This window comes from Pan troglodytes, chromosome 11 (assembly GCF_028858775.2).
Source record: "Pan troglodytes isolate AG18354 chromosome 11, NHGRI_mPanTro3-v2.0_pri, whole genome shotgun sequence".
NCBI classification, from domain to species: domain Eukaryota; kingdom Metazoa; phylum Chordata; class Mammalia; order Primates; family Hominidae; genus Pan; species Pan troglodytes.
The window spans coordinates 32,959,628-32,986,479 of NC_072409.2; the positions used below are offsets into that span (position 1 = coordinate 32,959,628).

The following is a 26,852-nucleotide window of genomic DNA, read 5'->3' on the forward strand; positions in this document are numbered from 1 at the left end:
CAAATGCTATGATTCCACTTATATGAGACATGTAGAGTAGTCATGGAAACAGAAAATAACATGATGATTGCCAGGGGCTAGTAAGAAGGGGAAATAAGTTGTTGATCAAGGGACATAAAGTTTCACTTGCACAAGATGAAAAAATTCTAGACATCTGTTATACAAAAATGTGAATATATTTAACACCATCAACTGTACACTGTACAGTTTAAAATGGTTTAAGAGAATTGGCTGGGCACGGTGGCTTACGCCTGTAATCCCAGCACTTTGGGAGGCCAAGACGGGTGGATCACCTGAGGTCAGGAGTTTGAGACCAGCCTGGTCAACATGGTGAAACCCTGTCTCTACTAAAAATACAAAAATTAGCCAGGCATGGTGGTGGGCACCTGTAATCCCAGCTACTTGGGAGGCTGAGGCAGGAGAATCGCTTGAACCTGGGAGGCAGAGGTTGCAATGAACCAAGATCACTCCAGCCTGGGTGACAGAGTGAGACTCTGTCTCAAAAAAAAAAAAAAATGGTTAAGAGAATAAATTGTTTTTTTAAAAACAATTTTAGAATACTTATGGCCAAAACAAAAAACCATTCTTCTACAAGGTAAGGGTATAGTTATACTTAGAAATTCATTAATTTTTGCTTACCATAAATCAAGGATTAAATAGACTAAAATTATCCATATTTCAATAGCTGTATGATCTCACCTGTAACTCTTGGGATTTACGAGCTTGTTCCTGCTTGATACAGTTAATCATACTTTCTTTTACTTCATCCAGTATAGAGTATAAACTATCAAATTCTTCATCTAACTCTGAGAGTATGTTGGACGAATTTTCCTGTTTAAAAAACAAAACAAAACAATTTTACTGAAGCGCTATCAAACGTTTAAAACCTAAAAGGTATGCCCAAAAGAGAGAATAAATTTATATTACAAACTATGTTGGCCTAATATAAAAATAACATAATTCTAATATTTGACTTAAGGCTTTAAAAAGAGATAAATGCAACAAACTGCCCGCTAATGCTAACAATACTGTTTCAGCTATACTATCAGTTAAGTTGTCTTTTATGGACTAGCCCATACTCTCTTCACTTTACTGTTTCCACAGGACAACATGAAAGGTTGTTTTAACGTTCCCAACTTCGTCCAGACCTTCAGTCTCTCAGGCAGACTCTAAGCCAGTGGTTCTTAACCTCTGGTGCGTATCAGAATCACTGGTGAGGTATTCTTATAAAATATTCCAGAGATTTTAATTCAGTAATTCCGAGGAACACTTTGCACATACAGAAATGAGGCGGATTTTGTCTAAATTTTAAAATCTTTCAGGGTCTCTAAAACACTGCATTTATGTAAGATAAACAGAAATTAAAAGACTAAGCAATTATTTATTGGATCCTAAGATATTTATCAAATATTAAATCATCTAATGACTAGAATTTGTAGTCAAATCCTGTATTAACTAAAATACAGATAAGTTACTTGCCCAAAGCCATACAATTAGTTACTAGTAACATGGTCAATAATGCATTTCAAGTCTCTTGAGTTCCCCATTGCTATATTTGCTGCTATTTCAACAAAAAATAACTTGAATTATTTGTAAAATCCCTAGATAAGCAATATCCACACTTGCAACAATTATGAGATAGAAGAAATTCTCTTAAGACATTTTTCAACTTGGATGAATCATTCAATTAAGAGAAGCGAACTGGCACTGACTAAGAGAACTAATACATACAATCTACTGTAATATTATATGTCCAAACTTTTGCTTATAATGTTTATAAAAACTAGATACCTCACAGGCACCTCATCAAAGGTGGTGGTAATTATTTTACTAGTCTATTTACAGTGGTAAGAACAACTATAGAAGTGGAATGTGCAGTCAGGAAGGGAAAAAACCTAACTCAAATCCCACATTTGCCACTCAGTAACAGCATGACCTTATACAAGGCACTTAAATTCCTAGACTTCAGTCTATTCATTCATAAAAAAGAAACAGACTATTTTCCTCTCAATCACCAGATGGCATCTTGTTGCCTTTTGCCTACTACTAAGCTCCCATCTTCAGCAACGAGGTTGTAGTTTAATTCCCCCACTACTTTTTTTTCTAACGTTAAGGTAGAATTCTAATTTGAGCTAGCTCTACATAAGATCTCTCTTTCCAGATACCAAATGTGATGATTCGCTTGTCCACAGATCAAGAGCTTTATAGCCATGAGCTTTATGCTTATCTAAAGAAAACTGATTCACCAGTTTTCCAATAAAATAGTTCAAGATAGCTAAAATAATTTTTTTTTTTTTTTGAGACAGAGTCTCACTCTATCACCCAGGCTGGAGTGCAGTAGTGCGATCTCGGCTCACTGCAACCTCCACCTCCTGGGTTCAAGCGATTCTCCTGCCTCAGCCTCCCAACTAGCTGGGATTACAGGCGCTTGCCACCACGACCAGCTAATTCTTGTATTTTTAGTAGAGATGGGGTTTCACAATGTTGGCCAGGCTGGTCTTGAACTCCTGACTTCAGGTGATCCACCCGACTCGGCCTCCCATGAATGTTCTTTTTGCTAAAGATAATTTTGGTTATTCTGGTTCTTTTGTAGTTCTATATACATTTTAGAATTTTTTCTATTTCTGTGGAAAATGACATTGGTATTTGGATAGAGATTACAATGAATCTGTAGATTACTTTGGGTAGTACAAATATTTTAACAATGTTAATTCTAATCCACAAACATGGGATATTTTTCCATTCATTTGTCTTCTTAAATTTCTTTCATCAGTGTTTTATAGCTTTCAGTATACAGATCTTTCATTTCCTTAGGTAAATGTATTCCTATTTTTTTATGCTACAGCAAATGGGATTGTTTTCTTATTTTCTTTTTGAAATAGTTCGTTTTTCATGTATAGAAGCAATACTGATTTTTGTGTGTTGATATTGCATTCTGTAACTTTACTGAATTTATCAGTTCTAACAGTTTTTTGGTAGAGACTTTAGAGTTTTCTAAAGACTGAGGCAGGAGAATCGCTTGAACCTGGGAAGCAGGAGTTTCAGTGAGCTGAGACTGCGGCATTGCACTCCAGCCTGGGTGACAGAACAAGTCTTTGTCTCAAAAAAAAAAAAAAAAGTGGTGAGAGTAAACATCTTTGTCTTGTTCCTGACTTTACAGAAAAAGCTTTTGACTTCTCACCTTTGATAAGATGGTAGCTGTGAGATTGTTATTATACATATGGCCTTTACTGTGTTGTGGTACATTCCTTCTACACCTAATTTGTTGAGAGTTTTTATCATGAAAGGATGTTGAATTCTGTCAAATTCTTTTTCTGCATCTACTAAGATAACCACACACTTTTTTTTGTCTTTAGTTTTGTTAATATGGTGTATCACATTTATTGACTTCTGTTGAACCATCCTTGCATCCCAGGCATAAATCCTACTGGATCATGGTAAATGATCTTTTTAATGTGCTACTGAATTCAGTTTGCTAGTATTTTATTGAGGATTTTTGCATCTATGTTGATTAGGAATACTGGCCTGTATTTCTCTCTTTTGTAGTATCCCTGGTTTGGCTTTATTATTGGGATAATGTTGAATTTGTAAAAATGGATTTGGAACGACTCCCTCCTGTTTGATTTTTTTGGAAGAGGCTGAGAATAACTGATATTAGTTCTTTAAATATTTTCTAGAATTCAGTGGTAAAACCATCAGGTTGCAGGCTTTTCTTTGATGGGAGACTTCACTGCGGATTCAATTTCCTTATTCATTATTGACCTATTCAGATTTTCTATTTCTTTCTGATTCAGTCTTGGTAGATTGTACATTTCTAGCAACCAGATTATCTTGAGTTCTCTCTTCCACAATCAATATGTCACTACTTACAACATAGATTATCTCCCCAAACCTGGAACTATTTTCTTAAGTATTCCTCTCCCTTCTCAATGGGCACTTTACCTTTTATTTTTATGTTACTTTCATCTACTTCTACAAGTAGACCCCTTACCAATAACATTTTCTTTTCTTTTTGAGATGCAGTCTCTTTCTATTACCCAGGCTGGAGTGCAGTGGTACAATCAATGCTCACTGCAGCCTTGACGTCCTGGGCTCAAACGATCCTCCTACCTCAGCCTCCTGGGTAGCTGGGACGACATGTGTATGCCACCACACCCAGCTAATTTTTGTATCTTTTTTTTTTTTGGTAGAGACGGTGTCTTGCCATGTTGCCCAAGCTGGTTTCAAACTCCTGGGCTCAACCCATCAACCTGCATCAGCCTCCCAAAATGCTGGGGTTACAGGCATGAGCCACCACACGTAGCCAAAATTTTTCTTCTATTGTTTATTGTAAAAGAAACGTTTTACTTGCCAGCACTTTTGAAAAACTACAAATTGCTCTTAATTTATATTAGAAAAAAATGTCAAATGGAAAAGGACTAAAGTGAGCACTCTGGTATTTTCTAACAACTACTATTCCAGAGTTTTCCTTTTCCCTTACTATTTGGATTTTTCCATGGACAAAACAGGAATTGCAATGAAAACATTTTTACTTTATCTGCTATTTTAAAACCCTGCTCTCACCTCCATTAGTTTATAACCCAAAATTCATAGAGTATATTTGTACTTCAGATTTGACTCATTGTGACATATTTACACAAAATTTTTCATAAAACAATCATACCTGAACTCCTTTTAGTGTATGATGTAGTGTATCAATAAAGTTCTGAATTTCATCATTTTTATTTGCCAGAGTTGAAATGATCCTCTGTAGAGCTTCCTAGAATTAAGAAAAGCATTAAAATACTATATTTCAATGGAAGAGTTACAAAACTCATTAACAAGCATTCTCTAAACAAACTTTATGTAAGAGTATATTGTATAACAAATAGGAGCAATGTAAAATTTCTCATTGTTCCAAACTTCCAAAGGCTTATAATTAGAAAAGATGGGGTATATATTTGTACTGTATTAAGCCCTCTTATTCCTAATATGCAACTTAATCACCATGATACTTTTCAGATTGAAAATGATCAGTTTAACTTAATATCAATAGAATTATTTTAGGTCATCAGCCATGACAATGGAATAGAGCAAAATCTTTAAATGCTGTAAAAACAAATGGAAACGGAATACAACATCAGGAACCGAGGAATAAAAGTGAGGAGACACAAATTCATCAACATTTTATTTATTTACAAAAATAAACCTATTTTAGAGATATGAAACTAGATAATACATGTGCATTTAGAATGACAACATTCATTCCAATATTTACAGATGCTGTAGAACTATAATAAATAAAGCAATTTTAGTAGCAGATATCTCAGACTTTGATAATGCTTCCTATTTAAATAAAACATTTGGTTAATTTTCTCGCTGGTTCGGTGCTATCCAATAAAATTTTCCACTGTGATGGAAATGTTCTATAAATGTGCTGCCCAATATGGTAGCCACTAGCCACACACAGTTAAAGAAGTCTTGAAATGTGACTAGAACTGAGGAACTAAATTTAATTTTTCCAACTTTAATTAAGTTTATATAGTCAAATGTAACCAATGTTATCATATTGGACAGCACAAGTCTAGTTGCAGTAACTCCTCATTGGTAGCAACAGCAAAAACCAAACAAGGTTATTTATAGTCTCAGAAAAAAATCAAATGCAAGTACTTTAATACTTTGTAATTTTCTCATAAGCATAGGACTTTTTTCTGTAAGCACCTATGAGCTTAAATATTTTAATAAAGCCTATAAGACTTTGTGGAATAAAGGTTTTCCTAAAAAATATAATCAGATACCGACAAAGGGTTATAGATAAGGAGCCCAGGAAACAGTCTGAAGGGAGATAACATTTTTTTTTTAAGTTTTTTTTCTCGAGACAGAGTTTTTGGCTGTTGTCTCCCAGGTTGGAGTGCAATGGTGTGATCTCGGCTCACTGCAACCTCCACCTCCCGGGTTCAAGCAATTCTCCTGCCTCAGCCTCCCGAGTAGCTGGAATTACAGGTGCCCGCCACCACGCCCAGCTAATTTTTGCATTTTTAGTAGAGACGGGGCTTCACCATGTTGGCCAGGCTGGTCTCAAACTCTTGACCTCAGGAGATCCACCTGCCTCAACCTCCCAAAGTGCTGGGACTGCAGGTGTAAGCTACCATACCTGGCAACATTTTATACAAATGTTCATAAAGTATTGTAGTAGTGAAAAAAGCATGTGCCACCACACATGTGTGCTATGGGAGGCCCAGGCAGGTGGATCACTTGAGGTCAGGAGTTTGAGACCAGCCTGGCCAGCATGGTGAAACCCCGTCTCTACTAAAAATACAAAAATTAGCCAGGCGTGGTAGCATGCACCTGTAATCCCAGCTACTCAGGAGGCTGAGGCAGGAGAATCACTTGAACTGGGAGGTGGAGGCTGCAGTGAGCCGAGATCTCACCACTGCACTCCAGCCTGGGCAACAGAGCAAGATTGTGTCTCAAAAAAAAAAAAAAAAAAATGCCAGTCACAGTGGCTCATGCCTGTAATCCCAGCACTTTGGGATGCTGAGGCGGGTGGATCACCAGAGGTCAGAAGTTTGAAACCAGCCTGGCCAACATGGCGAAACCCTGTCTCTACTAAAAATACAAAAATTAGGCAGGCGTGGTGATGGGCGCCTGTAATCCCAGCTCAGCTATTCGGGAGGCTGAGTCAAGAAAATTGCTTGAACCCGGGAGGTGGAGGTTGCAGTGAGCCGAGATCACACCACTACATTCCAGCCTGGGTGACAGAGCAAGATTCCATCTTAAAAAAAAAAAAAAAAACTTAAAAAAACTTTCCACCAAAAAAAATTATAAAACATTGGTACCAAAAAAAAGGCAGATACAGTTCAGAGCAAAAAATAAAATCTCCTTAGCATAAAATAGCTTCCCATTTACATATTTTTTTGGTCTAAGTTTAGTAGAAAGCTTTACATTTCAGAAATTACATAGCAAAAATCTGGAAGATAGCTGTAACTTATTGCCCCAACTAGATAAGACCTGAGCTCCAAAGATTTTAATGAGAAGCCTTTTTTTTTTTTTTGAGGCTCTGTCACACAGGTGGGAGTGCAGTGACACAATCGTAGCTCACTGCAGCCTCAACCTCTTCGGCTCAAGCCATATCCACCTGCCTCATTATTTGATTTTTTGTAGAGACGAGGTCTCACTATGTTGCCCAGGCTGGTCTCGAACTTCTGGGCTCCAGCAATCCTCCCACCTCAGCTTCCCAAAGTGTTGGGATTACAGGCATGATCCCTGCTCCCAGCTAAAGCCTACCTTTTTAATGTTCCTGTTTTTTAATGAGTATAGTCAAAGACATCTAAATGCTCTAATTTTGAATCAGATCTTCAAGTTAAATCCTCTGCTCCTTTAAGAGCTACCAACCTGCTGCAAGTTAATAGACTCTGGTCCAATAGTGATGTTAGAGATCAGAAAACAGGCTTTATCAACTGTAACGTTTTCATTCTCCTTAAAGCAGTACTGTCCAATATAAATACAGTAGGAGCCAATAGCAGCCACATCAAAAAAGTAAAGGAAAAACAGGACAAATTAATTTTAATATTTTATTTAATAGATTCAAAATATATTATCATTTCAACATGTAGTCAATATTTAACAATTAATGAGTTTTTCTTTTTTTTAGTATGGAGTGTTCAAAATTCAGTTTGTATTTTACACTTATGCATATCTCAATTCAAACTGGCCACATTTCAAGTGCTCAAAAACCACATTATGGCTAGAAGCTACCATCCTGGATAATACAGACTTAAGAGGTCTATGTCATCCAAACAGACCATATATTTCTAAGAGTGGAAATAGGGCAGAGATCCTCTATTAATCTTATTAATTTGCAATTAAAAATAAACGACCTAAAAGCTTTCTGAACTTTTTTCTTGGAAGACCAGAATTTCTTTATGTGCTTATGTTATGCCAGATTCTTGAATTATAATAGCTATATGTGGATATAAGTTAAAATGCTACAACCAACTTCCTTTACCAGAATTTCACTCATTTCTCAGTTTTTATTTACATAAATATTAACTCTAGAAGGTGAAAGACATTTTAAAATTACCAACTCTCAAAAGAAATTGGTACATAAGTAACACCACTTCGGGGTCCAATACCATAACAGAAGAAACAAATACACTCCTCTCTCCTGTGAAATTTACACCGTTCACTCATGTTTTGGGTTAGAGAAGACTTCTTGGGATCACAGAAAGTGCAAATGTCCACGTCAAAGTTGGCAGCTAACAAAAACAAGACTGCACCTAAGGACAACTGACATACAGGTTAGACAAATTCAAAGAATCATCAGAATAATGCCTTCCATTTTCTATGATACTATCGCATACCTCCAAAAAAATACCACCCTTAGATTACAGTCAATCTTTTTTTTTTTTTTTTTTGAGATGGAGTCTCACTCTGTCACCCAGGCTAGAATGCAGTGGTGCAATCACGGCTCACTGCAACCTCTGCCTCCTGGGTTCAAGCAATTCTCCTGCCTCAGCCTCTCGAGTAGCTGGGATTACAGGTGCAAGCTACCGTGCCTGGCTAATTTTTTGTATTTTTTGGTAGAGACGGGGTTTCACCATGCTGGCCAGGCTGGTCTCGAACTCCTGACCTTGTGATTCACCCACTTCGGCTTCCCAAGTGCAAGGATTACAGGGATGAGCCACCACTCCCAGCGATTACAGTTAATCTCATATTTACCATTCCTCTTAAATTCATTCAAAATTCTATTACCACAGATGAAAGACCCTTTTCAACTGTATTGGCCTAAGATGTATTAATAGCCATACTTCTGGAAAGAAACTCTACAGTCTGTGTTAAAGCCTTTAGGGGAATGATATCCTATATGAATTGCCTAAGGCTGTAAAAATACTGTACTTCCCCAGAAAGTGGATGAGAAAGAAAGGTCTTTAAAGGCTGATATAGTATTTCTGAGAAACACGGTCTCATTCTTTGAAGAGAGAGCACTCTACAGCTCTTGAATTTAACAAGGAGTTCCAGTACAGCATGAGAGTCTGTAATACACACCTAGATAAAGGGTCCACATTCTGAGAAAAGTTGCTTTACCCTAATGCCAAAACTGCAAAGACTAAAGGCCTAGATTATTTTCAGAGGATGCACTGCAATCTTTAGATGGGGAGGGCTTCAGAGCCTTGGCTACAATACACCACTGAGATGCTATCAGAATGGACAAGCCAGCTGTAGAGGACTCTGGAACCCCAGCATTTAAGATCATCTATATTTTCAAAGCTACCGAATACATTAGTAAACCTGGCTGCAGAAGAAGCAACCATTCAGATCATAAAGAGAAAGTCATAGCAACCAATGTGACCTTGTTAGCTAATACAGATAAAATGCTGCCTCTCTGCTAAGCTTTTCTTTTTTTTTTTCTTTTTTTTTTTTTTTTTTGAGACGGAGTCTGGCTCTGTCGCCCAGGCTGGAGTGCAGTGGCGCTATCTCGGCTCACTGCAAGCTCCGCCTCCCGGGTTCACGCCATTCTCCTGCCTCAACCTCCCGAGTAGCTGGGACTACAGGCGCCCGCCACTACACCCGGCTAATTTTTTTGTATTTTTAGTAGAGACGGGGTTTCACCGTGTTAGCCAGGATGGTCTCGATCTCCTGACCTCGTGATCCGCCCGCCTCGGCCTCCCAAAGTGCTGGGATTACAGGCGTGAGCCACCGCGCCCGGCCTCTGCTAAGCTTTTCTAAGCTTAAAGGAGGAAGGAAATATACGCAAAGTTCCCCAAGGGCAGACTACTGAGACAAAGGCTCCAGAAGCTCTGATCCACTTGCCCTTTAATCTGCAACTGCTGTAGAGAGGATGAGCAAATGAAAAAGACTGTAATCCAAGGCTCATATTTAGCATTCTAAAATAGTAAGTTTATCAGGGAGAGGGCCAAGGCTTCAACCTTTCTGACCCTCACAAGAATGGGGACTGGCTGGAACTAAGTGGAAATGGCATAAAGATAAAAAGCACTAAGGAACTTGGTGCTCAGTAGAACTGGAAAACAAGTTACAAGGAATCAGAATATTTAAGACAAAACTACCACCAGCACCAAAACATATGAAAACTAAAGAAACAGGATTACATGTGCTGAGTTCTGAAACTTGACCCTAGCTTGCATGTGTGACATAAAGCTAAAATTTTCTCTATGGTGGTAGGAGTCAAGTAAAAGGTGTATATAAGGATAGTATGTGCCTAATCTAGGAGGTATACAAGGGGAGACTGGCTGAACAGGCATCAAATCCAGCAGTTTTTAAAAAGTGTTGTCTAGATATGGTAGGCAATATGCCAGGGCAGAGAAAGAGAGCAGAAAAGATCTAAAATATATCATAATTCAACGAGTTTTCTACCCCAGTCTATCCCTCCAGGACCTCTAAATTTAATCAAGAGCAAAGACAGAAAGCTAGGCCATCATCACTATCTCCTCTCCTCTAATTTGTGCTCTACGTGAAGTCACAAAGTTCTATAGATTTTATCCCTTAATGGTTCTAGTGATAGCAGCAGGAGGCAGACGTAGTCCTAGGCAGATAGGGGTGGGTCCCTGGTGAAACCTGACCTTCAGGCCAAAGACAGCCTGAAGCCTGAAAACTGGGCTGCCAGTTCCTGATGGAATCCACAACCCTGAATAAGAATTTCCTTTATGCCTTTCAGTCAAACAAATGGTGCTTTTTCCACGCCCACCCATGGACCAATCAGCACATACTTCCTCCTGCCCATGGACCAATCAGCATGCACTTCCCCACTTTGAGCCCATAAAAACCCTGGATTCAGCCGTCTATCAGGACTACCCATTTCAGGACTCCTCTCCACTGAGAGCTGTTCTGTCACTCAGTAAAACTCTCCACTGCCTCGCTCACCACCCAGTTGTCCATGCAACCTCATTCTTCCTGGACGCAGGACAAGAACTCAGGAACCGCCAAAAGGCAGGCGCAGAAAGGGCTGTAACACTTTCCTGGCCCACTTGCCAAGCTGCAGACAGGAGCAAAAGGGGCTGTAACATGTTCCTGGCCAGCTCACCAAGCTGCAGACAGTGACATGAACTGCAGGAGTGAAGAGTAGCAACACTTCTAAGGGCCTAGACCTCGGGATTCCCTGAGCCAGAGCTGTAACACTATAGCCCTCCCAACTTCCACCAGCATCAGGCGGCTGCCCCACATGACAGCAAGTGACAACGGGATTGGGCCAGCCTGGGAGCCACAGGCCCAAGCAAGGTGGCAGGACTGAACAGGCTGAAACATGCCCTGCCACTCCCACTGGCCAAGCTGCAGGTGGCAGGAACAAGAGAGGTGTAGCACCCCTGCCCCCAACCCCTTGGGGCTCTGCAGTTACTGGCATCTCTGAGTTTTCAGGCACCACTGTGTTCACTTCATCCAGACGCAGGCACCCACAGAGGAAGCCACTTGCAGTATGCTTGGTCCAGCTGCAGCCTCGCATGGAGCCAGTGACTGTGCCAGTGCCCGGAGCTGCCCGTATGGCCACAGCAGCCAGCATGCTAGGCTGTGCACAGTGGCCGGACCCCAAACTCACTCGCTCGCTCACACACCCCTCACTGCTCCATGCCTGGCTCGCCCTTGGCAGGTGTGGGATCCAGGCCAGCAGCATGAGCTAAGCACAGCCTGCCAGGCCAAGTGGGCAGAACAAGCCCAGCCGGCATGAGTGAAATTCAAGGAGAGACACTGCCAGCTACAGAGGTTTCTAGCTGGTTAAGAAACATCCAAAGTATCCTGTGACATCAGAATTATTACTACTATCTTAGTAAAAGTTACTATCATATCTCAACCTATATCTCAACCTTCACTGCAGCAAAATTTTTCTTAATCAGACTCTGATAACAATCTTTCTCCCCAGTAATCAGTTCTCTATATACTTCAGCTAGGGTAATGATAGCATCACTCTTCCTGATCAGTATTCTTCAATAGATTCCCATTGTACCTTGGATAAAACTGAAAATCTTTAACATGACCTATAAGATCTCAAATGATCTGTCCACTGCCTACCTCACCTGCTTCATCTCCCCAGACTTCCTCTCCCTTGTTACACTCCAGCTGCATAGCCTGCTATGAATTTATCTAATCTGACTTGCTTTCTACCTAGGAGCCCTCTCACTTATCAGTTTCTCTACCTATAACCTCTGTCCTAAAACATATACACAATGTACTGATAAAACAAATTCCAAAAATGTACTTATAGAATGAGCCCATGTTACATATAATCATTTCATTTTTTTTCTAATCAAAGCCTTATGGGTAAAGAAGGGCAAAGACAACTTTCATCTGCCCCATGGGATTCTATCAACCTTAAAGGATGCCTACGAAGGTCTCAGATTTTTATATCAGATCTCAAGCCTCCCATTACCTTACAAACACTGATGGATAAATAGATAAACAGAGATGAATAAAGGCAATATAAATTATCTGAAGCTTATCTAGAAAATTATATTTTATAAGATTCATGTGGTGACAACTAAAAGTTCTAGGTGACACAGGTCTGAAGACATGCTTTGACAAATGCCAATTCTGCTAGATCATAGTAAAATATATGAGATAAGTCTCCATAGGAAGTCTGCACAGGCAATCTCAGCAAATGTCTTTTGGTGATGTAGCACAATTACCAGGCCCTCATAACAACAACAAAAAAATACAATGATGTGACTATGGATTTAGACTAAGGCAACTGCTACACCAACAAGAAAAAGCATTATATACACCCTAGCCAAGCACAAATGCAACCACTGTTATGGAATGAATCAAAGTAATCTAAGATGTACAAGACATAAGTTACTCTCTTCAACGCAGCACAGCTTAAAGTTATGTTTATAATCATTATCAATCAAGTAAAAGGATAATCAATAGACTGAGCAAAAGAGCACTTTGGTACTCTTAAGTGCCAAGTACTATCTTAAGCTCTATACATATTATTAATTCATTTAATCCTTTCAAGAATCCTATGAAGTAAGTTACTATTATTATCCTCATTTTCCAATGAGGAAGCTGACGCATGGAGAAGTTAAGCAGCTTGCCTAGAATATCAAAGCTAATATGTCACACAGCCAGGATTCAAATTAAGACAGTTTGATTCCTAAGTCTATGCTCTTAAAGGACTACACTGTACTACCTGATAAAACAGAGATCAGAGGTTCATGAAAAGGTCAGAACGGCTAAAGGCATCCAAAGGACTAAGATTTTACTTCAAGATTAGAAATCTGGAACTGATCAACAATCTGGAAACCTGGAACTGATCAACAGGTTATAACCCCAAATCAGAGGGCATCAGCATCCATGTGGTCATAATTAGAGAAATGCTGACATATGGGTTTCCCACCAGCATCTTCTCAGATGAGGAGAAGACTTCTGAGTCAAATTCTACAGTAGTATTCCAAAAAATCAAGATACAAAAATCTAGAGCCCCTGCAAATACCACAAATAGATCTATAATTTAAGGGGGTCAAACTATTATTATAGCCAATTTAGTTAGTATTTCATTAAGCACCTTCTATGTGCCAGGCACTGTGCTGCTAATATGGAGTAACTTTTTAATCATCAAATCTGATAAAAAAGTAGTATGAGTCTTCACATTTTATGGTTGGAAAAAGGAAAGATTCAAGATGTTAAGAAACTTGTTTTAGGTCACACAGCTATCAACTGGCAGTCATGATTCAAATCCAGGAGGTTGCCTCCAGAGCCTGTACCCTAGGCTGCCTAAACTGTTGGGGATTGTATGAAATAATCATAGGGTTCCTGCAACCAGAGGAAAGGGATTGATCAAATCAGCATGTAACATTCCTGGAAAATGCCCAATAATGCCACCAGAAATGATGCCACTTGCATCATCCCACACATAGACCTGTCCTTTGAATTAGGTGACTTCATGCTGAACCCCTCCATCGACTCCAGTGGGGATGGCACCAGGTTCAAGAGGCTGAAGAAACCCAGAGCCACCAAATGAGGCATGGTATTTTATTAAGGGATTACATACAAGGGAGAGAGTCCAGTGGTGGCAGGCTGAGCAGGAGAACTGCCTTATATACAGAAAAGGTCCAGTGGCAGTGGGCTGGACAAGGTAACTACACAGCCCAGTGAAGCTCAGAAGACACATTCAGGTGAGTCTGCCATACAGGATCATTCTAATAGTATGCTTAAACTACTGCTGTTAGGTAGGTTTACCATACAGTGATAAAGAGCGGAATCAAGAAAGCGCTATCCAGCTGTTAGCTAGATAATCAGAATCTCACCAGTTATTTTAACAAAAGTATCATGCTCAGATGTGATGCAAGAAGGTGAAAAAAAGAGAACTGGGAAATTCAGGAATCTAATCATAATATACCTAAATGATGGAAGGCTACACCCTCTCTAACAGTGAAACAGTTGAGAACACTACCTGTACACAGATGTAACTGAGACAGCCTACAATCAATTCTGATTGTCTAGCTTACCAGCTGAGAAAAAGTCTAAATGCTAGTAAAAGAACTGGCTGGGGAATGCTGCCTTTCTGCCCTGAACCCAGTTTAAGATATCACAGCATATGAGGAGGTAATCTCCCATCTAGGATTTGAGGAAAATAAAGCACACCAGAGGATAAAGAAGCCTTAACCATGTGCAGTGGCCTTTGAACTGGCTGTTTTACCCAGTAAAGTCAAGGAGGCTCATAGCTGGCCAAAGAAACCAGAGGTCCTACCATTTAATGAGAGAAGGTGGCATTGGAGTGGAGATGCGAGTATTAGTATAAACTAACAACCCTTCTCAAGGGCAACTTGACAATATGTATCAAATAAAATTTTTGAAATAGATATACATTGACTCAGTAATTCCATTTCTAATTTATTGTAAGTGAATAATTAAGGGTGTAAGCAGAGACTTGGCTACAAGGATGCTTATCTGTGATATTTATAACATTAAAAGGTTGGGATCAACAAAAAGGTACAACAAAAGGGTACTGTAAAACATGCATACAAAAGAATTCTGTTGAATCATTAAAAGTATTGTAGAATGATTAATATGGAAAAATATCCATAATTTATTATGTGAAATGCAAATTATAGAGCAGCATATATAGCATGATACCATAATTTTAGAAAAGTTTTTATATGCATACCAAAAACTAGATGGTGACATAAATGTTGAAGAGGTTATCTCTGGGTGGCAGAATTGAGTGGTTTTTATTTTATTTTCACTTTATTTATATTCTTATTTTCCTACAATAAACTTGTATTACCTATATTTATAATGCAATAGAAATGCAAAAGCTGGCTACGTTAATACTTTTTTAATAATTAGTTCAAAATTCAATTAACAGCAATCAACAAGCATCAATAACTGAAACCAGATGCTATCAGAACCTTGTGGCTGGGAAGAAGTGCCAACAAAGAGTGAAAAACATATTTTTAAAAGTCTGGAGATAAAATCCACCAACTTTAAAATATTTTCCACCCTAAGAGTAGAATATCTAGCACTACAGCAAACATTCAATATGTGTTTACTGTATAAATAATCCTGCTTACATTCAGCCAAGCATTGCAAACAAGCACTATGTTAAAATTTTTTTAAAAAAAGGTCTGCTTCACTATCTTTCTAATTTTTAAAAACTGCCAAGTTCAATTGAAAAATGAATGTATCTGTATTATATATAGTGGTCATAAGTATGTCAATATGGTGTTCATTTCTACTTTCTTGCTCACAGTTCTACTATAGATAGCTAACACATTCCCTCAAAAGAGTTGAAAAAAGGGGAAAGATACATGCAGACAGACATGCACACACACGCACACACACACACACACACAAAATAAAAATAGTAATTTTAGGCCGGGCGCAGTGTCTCCTGCCTGTAATCTCAGCACTTTGGGAGGATCATCTGAGGTCAGGCAGGAGTTCAAGACTACCCTGGCCAACACGGCAAAACCCCATCTCCACTAAAAATTTAAAAAATTAGCTGAGTGTGGTGGCGGGCGCCTATAATCCCAGCTACGAGGGAGGCGAAGACACAAGAATCTCTTCAACCCAGGAAGCAGAGGTTGCAGTGAGCCAAGATCATACCGCTGCACTCTAGCCTGGGTGGCAGAGCAAGACTCTGTCTCAAAAAAAATAAAAATTAAAATTAAAATAGTGATTTTTATTGGGGCAACAAGAGAGACCAAATTCCAGGTTTTTACCTAAATCATGTTCTTTATCATCTATCAACTATTTTCACTACACTTAACTAGCTTCTTAACAAAAAAAAAAAAAAAAAAAAAAAACAACTTTAGGTCAGACGTGATGGCTCATACCTATAATCCCAGCACTTTAGGAGGCCAAGGCGGGCCAATCGTTTGAGCCCAAGAGTTCAAGGCTAGCCTGGACAACATGGCAAAACCCTGTCTCTACAAAAAACACAAAAATTAGCCAAGTATATGGTGGCATGCACCTGTAGTCCCAGCTGCTCAGGAGGCTGAGCTGGGAGGATAGCTTGAGCACAGAAAGCAGAGGTTGCCATGGTGAGCCATCAGCCTGAGCAAGACAGCAAGACTCTGAGAAAGAAAAAAGAAAAGAAAAGAAAAAGAGAGGAGAGGAGAGGAGGAAAGAAGGAGAGGAGGAAAGAAGGAAAGAAAGAAGGAAGGAAGGAAGGAAGGAAGGAAGGAAGGAAGGAAGGAAGGCAGGCAGGCAGGCAGGCAGGCAGGCAGGCAGGCAGGCAGGCGAGCGAGCGCCCACAGGAGGGAGGGAGGGAGGGAACCCTGCTTTATAGGGACTTATCCCTGTTACATTTTAAGTTTCAATTACTTTAATCATACCACCATTGAAATGCAAAGAATTCAGGCAAGAAGCATGGTAATGAAAAAACTATGGGTTGTAAAGAAAAACTTGACTTGAATCCAGACTACTATTTGCTAGCTGTGTGACTGTGAACAAGACACTTAACCTCTCTGGGCTTCATTTTCCCTAACAGTGCAACAGGAATAAGAACTGTTGTGACAGTCCGACACAATACTGGATGCAGAACAGTAATCAAATTTCATTCCTCTTTCCTCAGGAAACAATTTTTTTTAACTGAGGCGAAATTCTGGAACATGGAACAGTTGGTTGGTTATGGATGTGGTGGGGTTCTCAGAACTAGTAAGGTACAATATGAAGGCAAAGAATAGCACATAGCTTGGAGCAGGAAACTGGGATAAGGAAGCCAAGTGTAGATCTGCTACTTGTTGCAGGTTGTCATGTTTAAAACTCCTGCTCAGTTCAATCTCCCCAATCTAGTTTTGTCCAGTCAAGCCTCACCTGTCACTCACTACCCCTTTCCAAGTAGGAAGAATATGCAGGAGAAATAATGGGGAAAAGCAAATAAGTGACAATATATGCTCTTGGTGACTTCCTTCCTCTGAGCTCTCATCTCCCTTCCTCTCCACCCTTTCTTATTCCTACAGTAAGTACCTTTCTTAGAAAGAGTGATCCCTATGTATGTGAATAATCTGTACAAAAAGTTAAACTATAAAATTCCAAGCTCCAAGATTCTAAAAAGGTACAAATGTCTTATTTGTTTCAACGTTTTCTTTGAACGTGCACATTTCATCCGGTAAAGAAACCTTTGGGATTTTATCTTAAAGCCGTTTAAAGACATAATCAAAAGGTTTGAGTATCAAACAAAAGCCACCTATCCATAACACATCCTGTTCACGAAAGCGTCCCAGAAACTCGATATAAACAAAATCCCTCTGTTTATTTCCAGGAGTTAATACTGTGGTTTTCTGTATCCAACAGTATGCCTACATACCCGGGGTTATTACGTTTTCTTCCTCTACTCAAACAGAGCATCTGCTGCTAACATTAACACTGAAGTCCAAGTTATTTTCACAAACAAAAAAGCAGCTGGTCAAGCTAATCCATTTGTTGACTAGCCACCATGAAGCTTCTGTAAGACTGTCTAGTTAAGTTAACCTCTACTGTCAGACTGCATGACTCAGAACTTCCAATCTTCTTTCTATTAGAATGTAACAACTCTTCTCTGGAACCACCATGTGAATCGTTTCTTACAGATATAATAGCAGAAAATATGCTTTAAAAGTTAAAATGTCGGGCCGGGTGCGGTGGCCCACGCCTGTAATCCCAGCACTTTGAGAGGCAGAGGCGGGCGGATCACGGGGTCAGAAGATAGAGACCATCCTGGCTAACATGATGAAATCCTGTCTCTACTAAAAATACAAAAAATTAGCCAGGAGTGGTGGCGGGAGCCTGTAGTCCCAGCTACTCGGGAGGCTGAGGCAGGAGAATGGCGTGAACCTGGGAGGTGGAGCTTGCAGTGAGCCGAGATCGCGCCACTGCACTACTCCAGCCTGGGCCACAGAGCGAGACTTCGTCTCAAAAAAAAGGAAAAATGTCTACACTTAATTTTAAAAGGAGAAAGTTACTTTGAAGTTAGGATTATTAAATTAATAACAGTAGCTAACAGTATTTTTGTATGCTAGGCACTGTTAGTGGGTTTTAAAAATGAATGCAAGACTGGGCACGGTGGCTCAAGCCTGTAATCGCAGCGCTTTGTGAGGCCAAGGCTGGAGGATCACCTGAGTGAGGTCAGGAGTTTGAGACCAGCTGGCCATCATGGTAAAACCCCGTCTCTACTAAAAATACAAAAATTAGCCAGGTGTGGTGGCAGGCGCCTGTAATCCCAGCTACTCAGGAGGCTGAGGCAGGAGAATCTCTTCAACCCAGGAGGCGGAGGTTGCAGTAAGCCAAGATTGCACCGTTGCACTCCAGCCTGGGCGACAAGAGCAAAACTCCGTCTCAAAAAAAAAAAAAAGAACACAATCCTCACAATAATCTTGTGAGAGAATTACAATTATTGTTATCTCTGTTCTACAGATGAAGAAATGGAGACAGAGCAAACTATCCCAGCTCATACAGCTTATAAATAGTAGAACTGGAGATTTGGCTCCAGAGCCATCCTCTTACTAATGTAAAGCCCAAATCCCAATGCCTAACAAACATTCAGGTATATATTCAGGCCTTCCTCACACTTTGCAGTACCTATTTTTCTTATACTCTACTGACTGAGGTACTACCCCTACTACTATTTTCAATGTACATTCCATAACAGAAAATAGTATCTAAAAATCATGTCTGGGGTGTACGACTGTCTTATTTAAAGAGAACAATATCCAGCTTAGATCATTACTATTTGAGGCTTGTGATTCTGCAGCAATTCACATGAGAAAAGGAAGCTCAGGTTCAGAGCATTGAACTGGTTATACACATTAATCCTGGACATTCTTTTTACAGCTATAAACCAAAGGGTGTTTGTTTTTTCATTAGAAAGATTTGCTACCACCAATGAAATTCAACATATTTTCTAATATTGAGAAGTTGATTCTCAAAGATATCACAAATAAGAGACATTACTATTACTACTAAGAAAGAGAAGCTAATTCTTTACTACTTATTAAGATAGTACTAATATTACTATTACTACTAAGAAAGAGAAGCTAATTCTTTGCTACCTCTCAGGAAACTGCACGTGGTAACCTGTAGGTACCCTAACACATCATTCGAAATGAGAACAAACAGGTTCAAATCTTAGCCTTAGGGCTAGTAGCATGACCTTCCAGGAGTCACAACTCCATGTCCTGATTCCTCATTAAAGTGAGGAATAATGCATCCCTGATAAAGTATGATGATCAATATTAAAACACATTTTTTTTTGTATTTTATGGGACACAGAGTATTTTAGTGGTCATACTTTGTAAACTTTAAAATACTGTGTTTTCAGAACAAACTATTTTATCAGATTTTTACTATGACACTATAAAATACTCTTACTTCTACTGCATAGATGAGGAAACAGATTAATCACAGTTAAGTGACTTGCTCCTTATCACAGAGCTAGTAAATAGCATCCTGGAACCCATGTCTCCAGACTTTGCTCCTTCACTTGACCTCTGCTAATGTCCATTCAAATATCATTTCTTTTATCTAATAAGCTGAGAGATGTTTTACAAATTTAGGCAGAGACAATATTTTAAACCTATACATACTCAAAATACACAAAATGTAATTTTTTAAAAATGCCTTAAGAATAGTCATGCATTCCAAGGTGAGTTTCAAGACCAACACATACAATGAAATCATATGCATATTTGTTAAATACTGTAATAGTCAATGCTCAACACATCATTATTCTCTCATGCCCTCAGTGAAGTGATCCTCAAGAAGGTGAATCTAGACAAAATTGTAGAAAACGTTGTTCTAAGTCTTTCCCGTGCTTTCTAATAATAGAAAAGAATAGTCTCTTAGATATGTCTTTGTTTTCCCTGCTACATTATTAATACTCCTTGTTTTTTCTTTCCTACCCTGTACTATATTTCAATTACGTTATAGTCTAACAAAGAGAACAGGGTGGTTATTTTCATATGGAGATTATGACTGAATAATTCACTTCTAACTGTATTCAAGACATTGGCTTTGTTCTCCAAATACTTCTGAATTGAACCTTTACGATTATATAACCTTTCCTCAACTGTTCGGAAAGTATAAAACATTCCACAACGACCCCTAAGTAACTGTGCCCAGCAACACCAACTGGTCAGAGAGTGGGAAGGCTGCCCTAACAATTGAAGTCTTTTCCCTCCATTCAACGAACACTAAGATCTACTTAGGAAAAGTCATGGGAAGGGGAGCGGTGGGCGGTACAAAGGAGATTCGGTCCCTGACCTAAAGAGCGTGGTGCTGCGACGAGACTTGGTCGAGGAAAAAGCCCCAGCTTTCGGCGTCAGCAGGGAGACACCAAACAAGGCTATGCCTCGGTTTCCTCACCTGCTGAGGACGGATACACCCCCACCAGCACGCTCGCAGTCTGCAGGCATGAAAACCGGCCGAAAGGGCTGCAGAGTGGCTGATTTTAAAAGGGGGATGGCTCCGTTTCTCCTCCAGAGTCAGGGCCCCGGACAGCGCGCAGAGCAGAGGCCAGCCCGAGTCACCGGGCGCGGTCCCCGCATCCGTGTGGGCGCCTCTTAGCTCCCGCCCAGAGAGCGGCCGGGCGGCCTTGCCCTCCGCAGCAGCAGCCCGGACGCCCGGCCAGGCCCACCCCGCGCACCCACAGCCCACGGGCCCAGGCGCCCCGCCCACCCTGTGCCGGCCCGGCTTGTCTCGGTAGCCCCGGGCTCCCCTCCCCCGCTTACTTTCTGGGAGTCCATGGCGAGTGGCTAAGCCCACTGGGCTCGAACCCGAGACGACGAACCGTGCGAGGAGGCTCAGCGAGATCGCACACCCCAAGACCGCTACTCACTGCACTGCCCCAGCCCGCACCGGCACCGCCCGGCCCCACCCGTCCGCGCCCAGTCCGCGCGCGCCGTAGTCGCGCCGCGGTTGCCAGGGTGAAAGGGCGGCCCGCAGAAGGGAGGGGCTGAGGAGCGCCCCGCGCCTGCGCGCAGCGGCTGACTGCTCCCGGGAAGTAGCCGGGGAGGGTGGGGAGCGCCGCCCGTCGGTCTACCGCTAGTGCTTCTGCAGGCTGCACTCCCTTCCCCCATCCTTTTTCCTCCAGCGATAGCGGTCTCTCCGGCCCTGAAATAGGCCACTGGGCATCCAGCAGCCGGCCGGTGCGGAGGGCCCGGGAAGGAAAGAGTATCTGGTGCTGGAGACGGATTAGCCCACCCTCCACCCAGCACGCATCTGAAGCCCCTCCCCACACTATCCTTCGAGGGGCAGCCAGGCTTGAGCGGACCCAGCGGTCCAAAGGGAGGAAAAGGGCTGGGGTGGGGATGTAGCGAAAACGTGGGAAAAGGCCTTTAGGGGATGTGGTGGAAACGTGGGAGGAGGGATATAGGGATGAGAGTGGCGGAAACGTGGGTGTGGGATTAATATGAGCTTTGGGGCCTGGCACAGTTTTTCCCGGGGACCCACCCATCCCCCCCGGCACCTCGCTACCTGTATGATTTTGAGCAAGTCACTCTGCCTGAGCTTGTTTCATCTGTAAAATGAGAGAAATAATGCGGACTTTGCAGAGGATTGTGAGGATTAAATAATGTATGGTACATAATTAGTAGTGAATAAATTATAGTCATTCTCTTTTTTGTTTTTTGTTTTTTTTTTTTTTGGAGATGGAGTCTCAGTCTGTCACGAGGCTGGAGTGCAGTGGTGCCATCTTGGCTCACTGCAACCTCTGCCTCCCGGGTTCCAGGAATTCTCGTGCCTCAGCCTCATGAGTAGCTGGGATTACAGGCGCCCCCACCACACCTGGCTACTTTTTTGTACTTTTAGTGGAGACTGGTTCTAGCCATGTTGCTTAGGATGGTCTCGAACTCCTAAGCTCAGGCAGTCCGCCCACCTCAGCCTCCCAAATTGCTAGGATTACAGGTGTGGTTTACAGGGCGTGTGCCAGGCCCATTATAGTCATTCTTAGTGGGGAGTTAGAACCTGCTGGGTGTGGCCTGAGGCATCAATGAAGATTTTAGAAAGCTTGGACTTTAGTAGGCTTGAGAAAGTTCTTCCTCAAGCAGACAGGCCTCATCTTCCATTTGGATGACTCTGGAGAGGCTCACAAAAGTTCAATTAGTCATTTATGATGAATGAATAAAAGGGAAATACATATTGAGTACCTATTCTGTACCAGTTCTACAAACAAAATTCAGTAGTGGGCAAGGCCCTGTTTCTCTCACAGAGCTTACAATCTAGTATAGGAGACCAACCAAAAAAAAAAAAAGTTAACGTGCTAGACGGTTATAGGTGCTAAAATTAAAACTTAGGCCAGGCATGGTGGCTCACACCTGTAATCCCAACACTTTGGGAGGCCCAATGAGTGGATCACTTGAGTCCAGGAGTTCGAGACCAGCCGGGGCAACATGGCAAAACCCCATCTCTACAGAAATTAAAAAAAAAAAAAAATTAGCCAGATGTGGTGCTGCAAGCCTGTAGCCAGAGCCAATCAGGAGGCTGAAGCGGGAGGATCACTTGAGTCCTGGAGGCAGAGGTTGCAGTGAGCCTAGATCACACCACTGCACTCCAGCCTGGGCAACAGGGTGAGACCCCAGCTCCTAAATAAATAAATAAGGCAAATGGATTCAGAGAATTGGGAGGGTTCAATTTTCCATAGAAATGTCAGGGAAGATCTCTCTTGGAAATGACCTGAGTATAAAGTGAGAAGAGGAATTGTACAAGGATCTAGGGAAGAACATTCTAGAAAGTAGGAACAACAAATACAAAGGCCTTGTGGAGGGAAGGAGCTCTGTGTTTGAGAAACAGTATTTATTCTACAATGTTGTCATTACATCTCCACATGGATCCCCCTGACTGTACTGTGATTTTTTTTTTGAGGGCTGAATTTCTTTTACCCCATATCTGTATCCCCAGCTCAGAGTCTGCCACATAGTATGCACTTAATACATCCTTTTTTAACTGGACAGAGATGTACAAGAAATGAAATGAAAGTTACAAAAGGGAAAAGAAGAGCTTGGCTAAGGCTGGGTGGGTAGTGCTTAGAGAGCCAGGGTCCAGGGTGGGCCTATGTGTGCCAGCTGAAAGGAGTAGTGGCATGCAGTCCTTCAAAGAGATGCCCATCTCTTAGTACCAAGGGAAGAGAGCCTCTTATTCAACCTTTCCCAACTCCGTGAGGAATAACAAGTGCAGCCAGGCGCCCAGCCATTAGCCCACTGCTGCAGCCACAAAGGTCGTTCCTTCACACTGTGTACTGCAGTTGAGTCAGTTTCCCATGAGGGAGAAATGCAGCCTGGCGATTGGAGAACATCTAAAGTCTAATCACCAGACTGCATGCTTCCTGGCTCTGCCCCTGCTTACCACTATGGGACCCACGACTAAGCGGAGGAAACAGGGCTTGGCGATGTCCCCACTTCACTTGCTGCAAGGACTTAACCTCATTACTGTCTGAGGGCAATTCCTAGGCACTTTATGACTGACTGGCACCACCAGAGAAAGAAGAAAGAGGCTTTTGGGGACAGTGAGTTGCAGCTGAAATGTGATCACCAGACTCTGTCACAGTCCCACACCCCAGGAGCTCACTCCTGGCTCCTTGCCTCCAGCTTCCCAAGTTCTTTCCCTGTAGCCCAGCCAGCAGACTGCAGCTTTTGACAACATCTCTACCCCATTTGGCTTCTGCCCTCACTCGATCTCTGTCTCTGGCCAGTCTGGCTCTCCTGCCCAGCTCATCCTGGGCCTTTTGCTTCCCCTCGTTCCCATCTGGGAACAGCTAGTTCCTTCTGACTGTGACTTCTGTCTTCCCCAGTTTGTACAAGTTCTCCCGTCACAGCCACTTACCGAGCTGGGCTCTGAGTCTCCCACCCAATCCCTCCCAGTACCTCTGGCCTATAGGCAAGTCCTTTGCCTTTTCTGTACTTATTTTTTCACAGCCAAATCCATTTAGAAATTTTCAAAAGTAGTTTTACAAATAAAATAAAGCATTTTTCTTAAATGTGATCCCTGGACCAGCTGAATCCACATCACCTCATAACTTCTATGAAGTACAAATTGTCCGGCCTTATCCCTGGAACTACTGAATCAGGAACTCTTGGAGTAGAATCCAAAAATCTGTGTTTTAACATTTCCTCTAGGTGATTCTGATGAACGCTAAGCTTGAGAGCCATTGAACTGAGAGAAAGCAAATTGTTTACAAAAAAAGGGGTCGGGGAGAGGACTACAGAGGCATAAAAATATCACTTCAAAACCTAGGTTTCTGGTTCTTAAAAAGCCTAACTAGTCATAGACATTTATCCTCTTGAGGTCTCTGGGCCTCCAGGAACCTCTTTCTGAGGAAACCTCAAGTTAGGATAGCCTCATAGAAAGGCCGATGTAGAGAGTCTGGCAAAACTGTCTCTCCCAGAACCAGGTTCTGTATCCTCTCTGAGTGGTGCCAGGTATTGCCTGCAGCCCTGGGCTACCTCGTATATTCTGAAATTCCCCCACCTCTTAGGAGAGAAATTTCCTTCCTTTCAGTGTTGCCAGCAGTCTATCCCTTTGGGAGTCAGTATAGGGCCATCAGCATGGAGTCAGCAGTGTGAATTTAAATCCAGATGCTGCTGCTTACCAGCAACGTAGCCTTCGGTGAGTCACTTGACCTTGCTAAACCTCAATTTCCTCGTCTGTAACATACCGATCAGAATAGTAGTAATTCCCTTTTAGGGTTGCTGTGAGGATTAAAGGGGATTATGTAGGTCAAATGCTGGCTAGTATTATTTAACAAGTAGTAGCTGTTACTAATAATTACTCTCTTACTCATAATGTCCTTCTGTTTTACCCTTGCACAGCTCTTTTTCCTTCTGGATCTTTGGGGCCTTAAAAGACCTATTCTCACCACAACTCCCCCTTTCCCTGTTATACCTGTTTTTTCTGGAGTATAATCACTAGTCAAATGCTGCCCTTTGTTGAAGCCCAAAATCTTTGCCCGTTGCTCCCTGCTACTATATCTGGCCTGAGTCTTAGCATTTGCCACCCAGCCTGGGAAGACTCCAAGGCTCTCTAAGCCTCAGTTTCTTTAGCTGTGAAGTAGGGATCATAAAAGTAGCACCTATAAGGGTTGTTGAGTGGTAAATCATATAATTCATATTAAATTTTGAGCACAGTGTCTGGCATGTAGTGAGCATTCAAAAAATATTAGCTATCTCTGCCCAACCATAGAAACCTAATTCTGATTTTTTTTAACAGAGACATGGTCTTGCTGTGTTGGTCAGGATGGTCTTGAACTCCTGGCCTCAAGCAGTCCTCCCACCTTGGCCTCCCAAAGTGCTGGGAATATAGGCATAAGCCACCATGCCCGGTCTTGTTTTTCCTGCCCTTTTCTGAGTAAAAACCAAAGTCACCCAAAATCCCTGCAACCCCTTGGAAGTCAGAGCAAAAATTTCTGATCCTGGGCACTCATTATAGACAGAGTCTGCCAGGAGGGTGATATGGTTTGGCTGCATCCCCACCCAAATCTCATCTTGAACTGCAGCTCCCACAATTCCCATGTGTTGTGGGAGGAACCTGGTGGGAGGTAATTGAATCACGGGGGCAGTTCTTTTCTGTGTTGTTCTCATGATAGTGAATAAGCCTCACGAGAGCTGATGGTTTTATGAAAATGAGTTTCCCTGCAGATGAAAGCTGTCTTTCATCTGCTGCCAATGTAGGATGTGCCTTTCGCCTTCCGCCATGATTGTGAGGCCTCTGCAGCCACATGGAACTGTGAGTCCATTAAACCTCTTTTTCGTTATAATTTACCCAGTCTCGAGTATGTCTTTATCAACGGCATGAGAACAGACTAATACAGACGGAAAGAATGGTTCTGCCCTGATGTGGGCTGGCGCTCTCTACTTGAAGAGCTCTAAGCCAAGTGGTAAGCAGTCAGTGGACACAAACCTGACTAGTGAAACCATGTGAGAAGAGACACAACTAAAGCATCTGTGAGTATTTAGCCTGAAAGGAAAAACTCAGAGAGGATATGATCATTGACTTCAAATTTCTTTAGGGCTATTGTATGGAAGATGAAGCTAACTTGTTCTCTAGCATCCCATAGGTATAATTAGACCCAATTGGTGGAAGCTACAGAAAGATGGATTTCCATTCAACAAAATGTCCAACTTTCTAACAGAGCCATAGAGAGCTGGAATAGACTGTTTGGTAGTGAGATCCCCATTAGTGCAGGTATATAAGCAGGGGCTGGACATTTGCTTAGCAGAGCATTCATAGGGGGATTCAGGCACTGGAAGGGTACCTGGTAGAAATAACTTTTTTTTTTTTTTTGAGACAGGGTCTGGCTCTGTCACCCAGGCTGGAGTGCAATGGTGCAATCTCGGCTCACTGCAACCTCCGCCTCCCAGGCTCAAGCCATCCTCCCACCTCAGCCTGCCGAGTAGCTGGGACCACAGGCACGTGCCACCATGCCCAGCTAATTTTTTTTTTTTTTTATGTTT

General features: G+C 41.7%; 1 protein-coding gene across 16 annotated transcripts in view; it reads right to left on the bottom strand.

The window, feature by feature from the left end:
* FSD1L (fibronectin type III and SPRY domain containing 1 like) overlaps positions 1-26,852 on the bottom strand; it is a 102,798-nt gene that overhangs the window by 75,633 nt on the left and 313 nt on the right. For 5 of the 16 annotated variants that reach the window (XM_024345816.3, XM_054658921.2, XM_024345815.3 and 2 more), the window contains exons 1-3: positions 21,138-21,381; positions 4,664-4,759; positions 700-831 (exon numbers count right to left, since the gene is read on the bottom strand). In XM_024345816.3, the coding sequence (XP_024201584.1) occupies positions 700-831; positions 4,664-4,759; positions 21,138-21,152 (243 nt within the window). In that variant the 5' untranslated portion in view covers positions 21,153-21,381. Of the gene's footprint in view, positions 1-699; positions 832-4,663; positions 4,760-7,374; positions 7,471-21,137; positions 21,382-26,852 lie in introns of those variants that run through there. The other 11 variants (XM_024345812.3, XM_054658916.2, XM_054658917.2 and 8 more) reach the window with 3 other exon arrangements.